Below are 13,164 nucleotides of genomic sequence, written 5' to 3'. Positions count from 1 at the left end.
TGAGAAACATCAGTGCAATTTAACTATGTAGAAAACATTTCAATCTTCACAAAAAAAGAACAAAGTATTTAACTTGTACACAAAATTAAATAATTATATAGAAATGGTCATTGCCTTTTGATATCTAGTCCATGCATATATATAAAAACTAGTAGTCTTTGCTGGATTTTCTGACAAAAGCAGCACTCCAATTCTGTTGCTTTTTCCTATCAGCACTAAAAATATTTGTAAAGTATTCACTTTTTTGTTACGAATAGAATTCCTAACAAAAAGGCGAACTAGTAATTTCAATTATTACTGAAACAGTGAAAATAAAAACTGATTTTATATTTTGAGTTTACCTAAGTGATTTTAGAAACTTCTCTTACTTATTAGACTTTACTTAATCTGGAAGCCAATAAAAAGAAAGCAAGTGATGAAAAGTTCATAAAGTAAATCGGAAGAGACTTTTGATTCTTGGCCTGCACCTCCCCAAGCAGTTTTAAAAATCCTGTTTCTATTCTTCCAAATATGATGGAAAACAATCAGTTACAATCATTTACACGTTCATGAGATAAAGAACTAACTGATTTTGAAAATAAAGAAGTATGTACTTCCCTAACTAAAAAAAAATTTATAAAAAAAGGATAACCCAAAAATCAGTGCTACCAGATCAGACTGAGGAAAAAGGGAGTAAGTCTGTAGCTTGCTGGACACTTTGAAACCACAAAAAAATCAGTTTTGGCACAAAATGAAGCTGTCCCATCCTCCCTGCTTTGTTTTTTCCTGCCTTGTCAAGTATTGGCACTGTGCTTACATAACCAAAATGTGAAATGGACTGGGAAAATCAGCCCTACAGCTACCCCAGATGGGATTTTCTGCCAGTTTTTTACCAATCTAGTTAACCACAGAGACCCCAGAGCCTAAGCAATATCTGAAACAGAAGATGAGACAGTGCAAGAAACACCAAAGGCTGAATAGACAGCGGATCTCAGTAGCAGTACAGGCTTACACTGGTTTAAGCTGTTCACCAGCCTAAAAGCAGATTTGGACATCCATTACACATATGACCAAAAACACCAATAGAGAGTCAACTCACAGTGATACCATATAATGTTGTCAAAATCTATAGTCTACACCTCCTAAATGGGATAATCTGTTCACATGAAGTGCACTTCAAAAAATACTTGATGTTATTCACTAAGCATCCCACTTAAAATTTTAACATGTGAAATAAGTTTATCCTAATTACAACAGACTTTTCATGAAGTTGTATTGTCCAATCAGTATACTTCAACCTTCACTACTACTGGCATCACTTCCCATATTAGAATCAGAGTGTATTTGCTTTACTTAGTCCTTGTGAAAATGGCAATTGTCAATCTAAATCTATTTTAGCGCCCAACCCATTCATTATTATTCCTACTTACTTCAACTACAGCTAATATTGAAGCAACCTACCTGAACTCTGAATTTCCAGGTTGTCCCAACAGGAACACCAGGTATAGGCCCATAGTGATTTGAAGGAACAATAGTGCATTCCTTAGTGCGACCAACACAGGCCATGCCCTAAAAATACATCAGACAAAATGAATTAGTATTACAATATCGAAAACTATTTGCAAATGCAATGCAGAGATTAAGAAATCCGTCAATTATAAAAAACACATACTTTTAAATATGTTAACAATTGTTAAAAGGAATGTTAAATAAGTAATATGTGTTTATGGGTTTGGGAGGGGGTTTGGGGTTGTCTTTTTTTTTTGTCTTTTTTGTTTGTTTGTTTGTTTTTACCTCTAGTCACCTTAATAATTCTTCCATTGCTTTAACTGCCAGTAGACAGTGGGCAGGATTAAACATTGTCTTGTCGTCTGTGCAACCCAGTACTGAATTTTGTGTAGTGCATATATAAGCAGAATTATAGATGTAGCACATACATAAACAATAAGAGAGCTATTTCTAAAACACACTCTACCTTGCCCCAGTCTCTCTGGCTTTCAGTACTGGCAGATGGCATCTTTGCTTTCTTTTTACTCTGTTTGAGCTTTTCTCCAGCCTTTACAACTTCATTAGAATCATTTTTGCAGGATGGACAATACCTAAAAAAAGGTTTTAGTAAATTCTCAATTAACTTCATAATAATGGCAATACATTTCTTGTAGCCAAAATAGAATCAATTTGTTTATCTCAACTGAATATTTCAAGCTAGCAAGCATACACCAGTCTTAAGCAGCTGAAGCTATGGCTTAAAAAATGAACTCAACATGAACAAATACCGCCAACTTCAAAAAAAAAGGGCATTTCACTATCTTTAAAGGTAGAGTGCTAGAGGCAAAACATTTAACTATTCTTTCTCACACAGTATGTGAGAGGTCCCCGTGCCTCCTGATTTCTCTCGTCATTCTGTCCTCTTTCATTTATGTCATGTAAAGGAGAAGACAGCTGAGACTAGAGGAGGCTGCTAACCAGTACTCGTGGTCTGTTTCTACATCCTGCCCACTCTACCCTTATTTTTTGCTGGTAGTCCGACAAATGTCACTGCAGATAGCTGAATGTCAAACAGAGCCAAGGTATGACAACAATGTGTGTAGAAACACACACACACACTCACGCTCACTCCACAGCACTGAAGCCACTTAGAATATAATGCTGAGACTTACTCCAACTAACACAAAGCTATTCTGGCAGCAAAGTAGGAGACACTAGTATGCAGTGACTACAGCAGACAGAAAAAGGGAGTACAAAAACAAGCTAAAAAGCTTGAATGTCATTTTTCAAGACATTTTAATTATATGAAATAAACTTGTGGAAATTCATCATTTGGAGAACGGACAAAGACTAACCCTGAGGAGGACTTGGAGGTGTTTGTGAACATCAACATAATTCAGCAGTGTGCTCACAGCCTAGAAAGCCAACCCTATCCTGGGCTGCATCAAAAGCAGCGTGGACAGTGGGTTGAGGGAAGTGATTCTCCCCCTATACTCTGGTCTTGTGAGTTCCCACCTGGAGTACTGTGTCCATCCCTGGGGCCCTCAACACAAGAAAGACGTGGGTGGACTTGTTGGAAAAAGTCCAGAGGAAAGCCACCAAGTTGATCAGAGGGTTGGAGCACCTCTGCTGTGAAGAGAGGCTGAGAGACTTGGGGTTGTTCAGTGAGAAGAGGCTTCAAGGAGACCTTATAGCACCTTCCAGTACCTGAAGGGGGACTACAGGGGGATTGGAGAGGGACTTTTTACAGGTGCATGTAGTGACAGGACAAGGGGGAATACCCTTAAGCTGGAGCAGAGAAGGTTTAGATTAGATTTTAGTAAGAAATTCTTTAATGTGAAGATGGTTGGGCACTGGAACAGATTGCACTGAGAGGGTGGAGACTCTCCATCCCCAGAGGCATTCAAGGCTGCATGGGGCTGTTAGTAATCTGGTCTAGTGGAAAGTGTCCCTGCCCATGGCAGAGGGGTTAGAAGTGGATGATCTTTAAGGTCCTTTCCAACCCAAACGATTCTATGATTCTCTAATTTTTTGGCCAGAAATGTAAGTGGGTCTAAATTGCACTTAACATACGACCTGAGAGACTCTAAAGACCATGCTATCAGTCAATTTAATTCTCACATGATTGTCTACAGAGCATCAAACCTTCCAGGAGGAAAACAGTCACAGGGACTTAGGAAGTGCAGTTTTAGTGATATAATTTGAAGAGGGTAAAGGGATCTGAACATTAATGGCTACACTTGAAAATAATTTCTACTCTTCAAACTTTCTCTGTAGTCCTCTGAAATAGATGTAGGATAATATGTGCTTTATGAGAAGTTTTTGAAAAAGAATGGGTGCCAGTGAAGAATAGAACACTAATAGCCAATCTAAAAAACATTTGAAACCACCCAGCAGGCCAAGATAATCTTAGCACACTAGTTAAGCCAAAAAGACCCTGATGGCTGGCGAGACCTCAGTGTCAGAATCCTGACATGATTATCAAACCTTCTGTGTACTTGAGGGTGTAGGATAAACCAGAGAGAATAAATTGTTTTCAGGACAGAACAAAGGATTTGGGGGGTTTGTGGGAGGGGGTAACTGAGTCAAAGCATATATATTTTATCAGGAACTTTCCTGGGACCAGTACTGGAAAACAGATGAGCTTTACTGTTACTAAAGTACTGGATTAGAGCTGGTTCTGAGTAAGGGGCAACTGAAAAATGGGTGGACTGAGCAGATATGTACTTCCAGACAGACGGTCCCACTGAATATTCTGAATGAAGGAAGTCAAAAAAGAACTTCTGATGTTATATTCAAAGGGCAGGTGAAATTGAATATTGCTTAAGGACCGCAGTCAGTAATAAACCACTTGTGCCAAATTAACACTGTAATCATTTTGCATATGCAAGAAGTGGAAGGCACATAGACAATACTCAAATAAATGCTATTTTTAGTTCCAATGGCCCATACGTATTTCTAGTAGACACTGAAAATATTTTTAGATAGTGTTTCATGCCAGCAGTTCCCCCAAAACCAGTAAATACAACTCTTTCCAGTGCAGAAGTTTCATGGAAAACGACCAACTTCCAACAACAGTGTCCCTGTGGACAAATGTACACACTGAGAAACACCTAGCAATGTTAAAGGTCTCAAGCACTAAGTCATACATTGACATAAATACAAAAGTAGTTCAGAAAAAAAATGCCCTAGAAAACACCCATGCCATCAGGCACTGACCAACAAACACTACAGAATCCACTAGGGTGTAGGAGATTGAGTTATTAATTCACAGAGAATGTTAGAAACTTCCAAAGGACATATGCAGATTTGTACATCACAAGGTCCAAACAGATTCCATGTAATGTATCCATAGACATCTTAGACATTTAATGAAGTCTATGTAATGGAAAGCTTTTAGAATAAAGTACTATTTATTACTCAGTTATAAAGGATTAGCATCTCATGTAAGTCACAGGCAGGTGATAAATATGAACAGTGTATATTGTAGACAGCCAATAAAGACAAAAAATTAGTACAAAGCCCAAGATAGCCTAGGGGGCTGCTAATGGGCCCATGCAGATTCACTTCAAAATACAATTAAGACTTAACAATGCCAGTTAACTTGTTTTCCTGCATGCAGAATCAGGGACATAAGAAATTAAGAGTAGCAAGGTGGTGATCCTTTCATAGCATGAAAAATGAAAGTACTAGAGGCAACGAAGAGCACAGCGGCAGCAACAGGTACAGAGAATGAAGGGAAAGAGAGGGGTGAGCATGAGAGAATTGCTCAAGCAGTGAAGCTTGAAAAAAAATGCTGAGGAACAACAACTGCTGATAAATACAATCAGACTAGATAATGTCACAGAAGAACATAATAATCATAATGAACATATCAGTTTTGAAACTCTAATGGTCATTAAAGCTTACTACTAATCCTTTGTGAATGATTTAAAAGAATTTTCTTGACAGAAGACATAAGCCTTAGATTAAGCAGGTGGATGAAAACACCACAGAATTTAAAAATGCCTTCAGTATTGTCTCTCATGAGGTGCAAATAACAAGAAGGTACCATGTACAGAATGTCAATATAGATAAGTAAATCATCCTTGTATATTTACCAGTCCTCATCCTCTGGTATCTTGCTTAAGGGAGGGTTCAGGCAGTATATATGATAAGCCATATTACATTCATCACACAGGAGTTGCATGTGAGCATCCTGTTTGCCACCACACAAGTAACACGAACAAAACCGGCACTCCTTATCTGGATCAGCCCTACAGTGCTTGCATTCTGGGCCACTCTTTCCTGTCAAAAACAAAGAAATGTCAAATGCCATGTATCTCAGAAAAGTGCATTACTGTATCTACTGGAAAAACTATTCCTGAACATGAACACTACCCTCTTGAAAAGGCCTTTTTTTCTAACTTTTTAACTATCTAGGCTACTGAGATTTCTTCTGCTGTACAAACAAGTGACAAAGAAAATGACTTTTTATCTGCTTATCTTTATTTCCTCCTGTTCCCAACATGCTACTGCACATTCTCCCTACAGATGGAGCTTTGTTGCCTTTTGAAGCTGTACAGCTTATCAGTTCCTTGTAAGTTAGTTTGCTTGGACAACATAAGCAATCAAAGTAAATATTTATTTTAGGAGTTGATTCTTGAATAGAAAGATGAGGTGGATCCTTGATGTATCCAGAGGAATTCTGGATATTTTAATGTTCTAAGTGTATTGAGAAAAAAAATTAATGACTAGAGGTTTGCAGAAATCCAAGCCCCTTCCTACAGAAGAAAAACATGCCTTCCCAACTGAATGGAATTTACAGAAAAATTGATCCATGTGGTCATAAAGTATCAGTGTAAAAATCTCTGTGGAGAGAAACTCCAGACTGAAAGCCTTATAAGAAAGGGGGACTAGAATGCCAAGTATTGTGCTGTATCTGCAGTCTTTCTGGAGGACCTTGAAGAACACTTATCTTCAAAGATGGAACCAACTAGACCTAGAGGGAAGGGGATGGAGTTTTGATTAACAAAGAAGAGTCAGGGCTGCTGATGTATTAAAAACCTACAGGGAAACACCCTGTGAAATGCCTCAAAGGAACTAGAGCTTTTTCCTCTAAGAAGTTTACACAGTTGATAGCTCAACTGAAATGTCTATACACCAACACATGTAGCATGGGTAACAATCAAGAGGAACTGGAAGTGACTGTGCAGCTGGAGAGCTATGATCTAATCACAATCACTGAAAGTTGTGGGACAAATCACACAACTGCAGCACTCCAAATGGTAGCTATAAACTGTTCAGAAGGGACAGGCAAGGAAGGAGGGACAGGCGATTTTGTCCTCTATGGACTGATTGCACAGGCCTGTCTTTGAAAAACAGCAATGAACAGGTCAAGACCTTGTGGCTGAAAATAAGAGGGCAAGTCAACAAAGAAAACCTCATGGTTTGTGTTTATTACTGGCCACCCCACTGAGAGGAGCCTGTTGACAAAACCTTCTAACTTCAACTACAGGAAGCATCACTCCAGCACGTTCTGATCCACCTCGGGGACTTCAGTCACCCTGACATCTGCTAGAAAAGCAGCTTGGCAAGATATAAGCAGTCCAGGAGAGTCTTGGAGAGCATCAAGGTGACACAGAGCCAGGTGACAGAGGAGAAGTGTTACTGCACTTGTCGCTTACTGTCACAGATTAACTAACCGGAGAGGTCAAGATCGATGGCAGCCTGGGCTGAAGTGATCACGCCCTGGTGGAATTCACCATCTCGAGGGGTACAGGCCAAACAACAATTAAAGTCAGTACCCTGGATTTTAGGAGCCTGAACTTTTAGTTATTTAAGGAATTAGTGGATGGGACTCCCTGGGAAACTGCCCTCAGAAGAAGGAGCAGAATAGAACAGGCAGATCTTTAAGGACACTTTTCTTAGAGCTCAAGAGCTCTCAATTCCCATCTGTGAGTATTCAGACAAGGAAGGCAGAAGACCAGCCTTAGTAAGGACCTCCTGGCCAAACTGAAGCATAAGAAGGAAAAGCACAAGCAATGGAACCAGGGACATGTATCCTGGGAAGAATATAAAGACACTGCCTGGTTTTGTAGGGACAGGATTGGGAAAGCTAAGTTACTGAGCTGAATTTGGCAATGGATGCAAAGAATAATAAGAATGGCTTCTACAGGCATGTTTGTCAAAAAGGAAGATTAAAGAAAATAAAATCCCTCTCTGTTCCCCAAAATGAGACAGAACTAGTGACAACTGACATGAAGAAGTCTGAGGTACGCTGCAATATTTTTGCCTCAGTGTTCACTAGTAATAACTCTTCTAACATCTCTCAAGACCATGAACCTCAAGAAAGAAACTGGGGAATTAAATCCCTCTGAATGTAAGAGCAGATCAGGTTCAAGATCACCTGAGAAACCTAAATGTACACAAGACCATGAGACCCAAAGAATTAGTTAATGTAGTTGCTAAGCCACTCTCCATCATATCTGAAAAGCCATGACAGTCAGGGTAAGTCCCCAGTGACTGGAAGAAAAGGAATATTTCACCCTTTTTAGAAAAGAGTAAAAGCAGGACCCTGGGAATTACTGACCCGGCAGCCTCACATCAATGTCTATTAAGATCCTAGAACAGAGACTCCTAGAAGACATGTCAAAGTATGTGTAAGACAGGAGGTGATTAAAGACAACCAACATGGCTTCACCAAGGGCAAATAGTGTCTGACTGGTACAGTGGCCCTCTACAATGGACAGAATCCAGTGGCAATGGAAGAACTACAGATGTCATTTACCTGTCTGCAAGGCCTTTGATTTGGTTCCTCATAACATTCTTAACATAAAGTTATAGAATTCTAGAATATCTAGAAGGAAACCACAAGGATGACTGAAGTCCAGCTGCTGGCCCTACACAGGAGAGTGCATCACACCATGTGCCTGAGAGCATTGTCCACACGCTTCTGGGACTGTCAGGCTTGGTGCTGTGACCAGTTTGGAGAGCCTGTTCCAGCGCCCAACCACCCTCTGGGTGCAGAACCATTCCTAATATCCAACTCAAAACTTCCCTGACACAACTTCAGGCCATTCCCTCGGGTCCTGTCACTGGTCACCATGCCACAGAAGAAATCAGTGTCTATTCCTCTTCCTCCCCTCAGAAGGAAGTTGTAGACTGCAATGAGGTCTCCCCTCAGTCTCCTCTTCTCCAGGCTGAACAGACCAAGTGACCTCAGGTGCTCCTCATACGGCTTCACCTCAAGGCCCTTCACCATCTTCAGGGCCCTCCTTTGGACAGTTTACAAGAGCTTTATATCTTTCTTATATTCTTGCTGATAAATTGAAGAGAGATGAGTTTGATGAATGAACTCTTAGATGGATAAGGACTTAGTCAGATGGCTACATCCAAAGACTGGATGGTCCATATCCAGTGGCTCAATGTAAAAGTGTAAACTAGTAAGAAGCTGTGTTCTTCAAGGGTCCACACTGGTCCAATATTATTTTATACATTCCTCAGAGACATACATAGTGGGATTGAGTGTACCCTCAACAAGGTTGTAGATCCCACCAACCTGAGCAGTGTAATTCATCATAGAATCATAGAACCAACAAAGTTGGAAAAGACCTTTAAAATCATCAAGTCTAAATGTCAACCTAGCACCACATCATGTTCAGCATTAAACCCAATGTCATATTCACATCTTTAGAACATTACCAGGGATGGTGAAGCTACCACTTCCATGGGCAGCCTGATCCAACACTTTACAAACCTTTCCATGGAGAATTTTTCCTAATATCTAATCTAAACCTCCCCTGGTGCAAATTAAGAACACTTCCTGCTTCCTTGTCCCTTGTTATCTGGGAGAAGAGACTGACCTCCATCTCACTACAACCTCCTTTCAGGTAGTTGTAGAGTGATGAGGTCTCTCAGGTCCTCCAAGCTTCCTTTTCTCCAGGCTAAACAATCCCAGCTCCCTCAGCCACTCCTCACAGGACTTTTGCTCCAGACTCTTCACCAGCTTTGTTTGCCTTCTCTGGACATGCTCCAGGACCCCAATGCTTTTCTTGCAGTGAGGAGCCCAGAACTGAACACAGTACTTGAGATGTGGCCTCACCAGTGCCAAGTACAGGAGGACAATCACTTCCCTTGGTCCCACTGGACACACTATTTCTGATATAGGCCAGGATGCCATTGGTTTTCTTGGCCCCCTGGGCACATTGCTGGCTCATGTTCAGCCATTGTCAAACAGTACCCCCAGGGCCTTTTCCTCAGGAAAGCTTTCCAGCCACACTGCCCCAAGCCTGTAGTGCTGCCCAGCGTTGTTGTGACCCAAGGGCAGGATCTGACACCTGGCCTTGTTGAACTTCATACTATTGGCCTCAGTCCATTGATCCAGGGTGTTCAGAACCCTTTGCAGAGCCTTCCTATCCTCCAGCAGATCAACATACCCACCCAACTCGGTGTGTCTGCAAACTTGCTGCAGGGGCACTCAGTTACCTCATCCAGATAATCAATAAAGATATTCAATACAACTGGCCCAGTACTGAGTCCTGGGGAACACCATCGGTGACCAGCTGCCAGCTGGATGTAACTCCATTCCCCACCACTCTCTGGACCCAGCCATCCAGCTGGTTTTTTACCCATCCAAGCCCTGAGCAGCCAGTTTCTCCAAGAGAATGCTGTGGGAAATGGTGTCACAGGCTTCATTCACTAAAGTCCAGGTAGAAACATTCACAGCCTTTCCCTCATCCTCTAGGTGAGTCAGCCTGTCATAAATGGAGATCAGATCAGTCAAGCAGGACCTGCCTTTCACAAACCCTGCTACCTGGGCCTAATCCCCTCGTTGTCCTGTACATGTTGCATGGAGGCACTCAAGATGATCTGCTCTATGACCTTCCCCAGCACCGAGGTCAGGATGGCAGGCCTGTAGTTCCTGGGATTCTCCTTGGGAGTCATCATAGGTTCATAGCACAAATCTGGATTCTAATGGAAGTAATATATGTTGATATTTTTGAATCTAGGTCTTATGTATATTTTGCATACAAATGCAATGTATTTGCAAGTATGTGTCATCTTAGATTTCTATATTTCTGATATAATTTTCTGATAGCCTTACTCTTTTCCTCAGCTGTACAATTTAATTTCCATTAAATAATTAGAAAATAACTATTTTTAATTATAACTGCTAAATGTATATTGACATAGACGTACATTGACATCACTTTACACATAAAAAACCTAACTAATATGTGGCCATGCTGAAAGAATAACAGTTTTTCTGCATAGTCAGCCTATACTGCTTATCTGATGAAGATTATTTCCACAGTAGGCATTCTATTTTTTGGAGAGGGCATGGACTTAATATGGACTAAAATACAGTCTGTGCATCTTCTGATTGTGCTTACAACAAACTCATAGAGTATTTAAAGCAAACAATTTATTTGAATTTCAGCTGCTGTTGTTGTAATAAAAATCTGCATCTTTCCATAGTATATAAGTGAAGGGAGTTGTGGGTTTACAGATGTGTGTATATGTATATATATTTAAACTTTTTGCAATACACAGTACAAATGGTGTCATAAGGACAGACCAGAGGGAAAGGGTATACTGGTGGTTATGTCATACAGCTCAGCTGATGCTGTGCATATGCAAACAAAGGCAAGAAAGTTGACCTGGCCAAAAAGTCCAAAAGTGGACTTGTGTGATGAGAAAGTTGGCATCAGGAAGAAGAGCAGTTCAAGAAACAAGGTTGAATTCCCAGATCAATTAAGTCTTCAGGGTTACATTTTTAAATATTATATTTATGAGTGGCATTTATCCACGAAAGTTTATAAACAATATCCTGAAATTAATAAAATTAAGACCAGGAACAAAATTAAATAAAACATACAAAGGGGTGCAAATCTCTACATAGATGTCAATGTGTGAGTAGTTTAAGCAAAGAGGTTACAAATAAGGAAACAGCTGTCAAAACAGGAGGGAAAGAGCTGTAAGTGACAATGAAGATCTTGACTTCGAAACTAAATGTGGCAATCAGTGTAAAAAGTACACCGATTGGTGAGGCCATCCCTCAAATCCTGTGTTCAGTTTTGGGCACCTCACTCCAAGAAGGACATGGAGGTGCTGAGTGAGTCCAGAGAAGGGTAACAAAGCTGGTTAAGGGTCTGGAGCACAAGTACTATGAGGAGCAGCTGATGGAGCTGGGGTTGTCTAGCCTGGAGAGAAAAAAAGGCGCAGGGAACCTGAGACCTTGCTCTCTACAACGACCTGAAAGAAGGCTGTAGTGAGGTGTGGGTCAGTCAATAGGACAAGCAGAAATGGCCTCAGGTCATGCTGGAGAGTTTTAGAATGGATATTAGGAAAACCGCTTCACCGAAAGAGTGGTCAAGCATTGGAGCAGTCTGCCCAAGGAAGGGATGGAATTACTGTCCCTGGAAGTGTTCAAAAAACATGTAGATGTGGCACTTAGGGACATGGTTTAGTGGTGGACTTGGCAGTGCTGGGTTAGCAGTTGGACTTAATGGTCTTAAGGGTCTTTTGCAACCTACATGATTGTATGACAAACAAATACTCATGCCAGATCAAATGGCACCATTGTAGACAATTATGTGTAGTCAGTAATAAAGTAATCACTCATTTCCACAACACAGAATTAAAAAAATGAATTCATTACACAGTAGCTGCGAGGAAGAACAAAATGAATCGTAATAATTTTTTATGCCATTTAAAATATTGCATAAACAATTAGACTTGCAAAATAAATAGTATGTAAATGCAAACCAGTATTTGTAGATTTTTAATTTTCTCACACTGCAATTTCTAAAATCAATACATTCTTAAAGATATTGCAAATGTGACTAAGAAAAAGTAAAACAGAATAGTAAAACAGTTTCACTTTCTTTTTTTAGTAATCTGAGTACAGTAATTCACAAATAATGAAAAACTAACAGTTAAGAAATTGATATCTTTACTTTTAAGAATACCACAGAGAATGGTATTTGCTCCTCTGAAAAAGAGTGATTTTTTTTTTAAATGGCAGCAAATAAACATGCAAACTAGTTCTTGCACATTGAGAGCCACCTACAAAGGTTCTGAAAAATTGCCTTGGAGTCAGGAGTGTAATATAGAATAATATCTAATACCTACTAGTATACCTGCAGTTCAGTCTCTCAGTGTTGCTATCACAAACACTTACCACTCCTAACTTTAATATGCTTTCAAGCTTAGGATAAAATGTCACACTACTTTTTAGAGAAACTGCAACTAACACCGTCCTATGGTTGTGGGAAGGATAAGGAGGTCTGAAATGGTTAATTTTTTAGAAGATCATGCTGGGCTAACTTATACAAAAATTAATTATCCTTTTTTGTTCATGGTACAAGCAACTTTGGCACAAAGTCCCTTAGTTCCTTATCTTGGGTTTTGTTTTTTTTTTTTAATTCTGAGATAATGACAGAGTAAAAGTGCATCACTACAGACTGATTCTATCTTTGGTATTTATTAATTTATTAAAAGTTGAAATGAAATGTCAATTGCAATAGCAATTTGGTGACCTGAACACCTCTCTAGGAACTTAAATGAGTCTACAAATTCATTTAGCACTGTTTGTTTAGAACATTATCAGCTGTTTCCCTTTTTCACTGCTTCTGACTGATAGCAGTAAGCTGTTACCAGTTTTTGAATATAGCAAGTAATAGAGCCATCTTACAGTAGCTATACTTTTAGAAC

The 13,164-nt window shown here is 39.9% G+C and overlaps 1 protein-coding gene across 3 annotated transcripts in view; it reads right to left on the bottom strand.

The window, feature by feature from the left end:
- UHRF2 (ubiquitin like with PHD and ring finger domains 2) overlaps window positions 1-13,164 on the bottom strand; it is a 79,330-nt gene that overhangs the window by 17,563 nt on the left and 48,603 nt on the right. For all 3 annotated transcript variants that reach the window (XM_064641424.1, XM_064641422.1, XM_064641423.1), the window contains exons 6-8: window positions 5,568-5,754; window positions 1,955-2,078; window positions 1,441-1,548 (exon numbers count right to left, since the gene is read on the bottom strand). In XM_064641424.1, the coding sequence (XP_064497494.1) occupies window positions 1,441-1,548; window positions 1,955-2,078; window positions 5,568-5,754 (419 nt within the window). The remainder of the gene's footprint in view (window positions 1-1,440; window positions 1,549-1,954; window positions 2,079-5,567; window positions 5,755-13,164) is intronic.

The sequence above is a fragment of the Pseudopipra pipra genome, chromosome Z, assembly GCF_036250125.1.
Source record: "Pseudopipra pipra isolate bDixPip1 chromosome Z, bDixPip1.hap1, whole genome shotgun sequence".
In the NCBI taxonomy this organism is placed as follows: domain Eukaryota; kingdom Metazoa; phylum Chordata; class Aves; order Passeriformes; family Pipridae; genus Pseudopipra; species Pseudopipra pipra.
The sequence above is the reverse complement of the archived record's forward strand: the minus strand, read 5'-3'. Positions and strand labels throughout refer to the sequence as shown.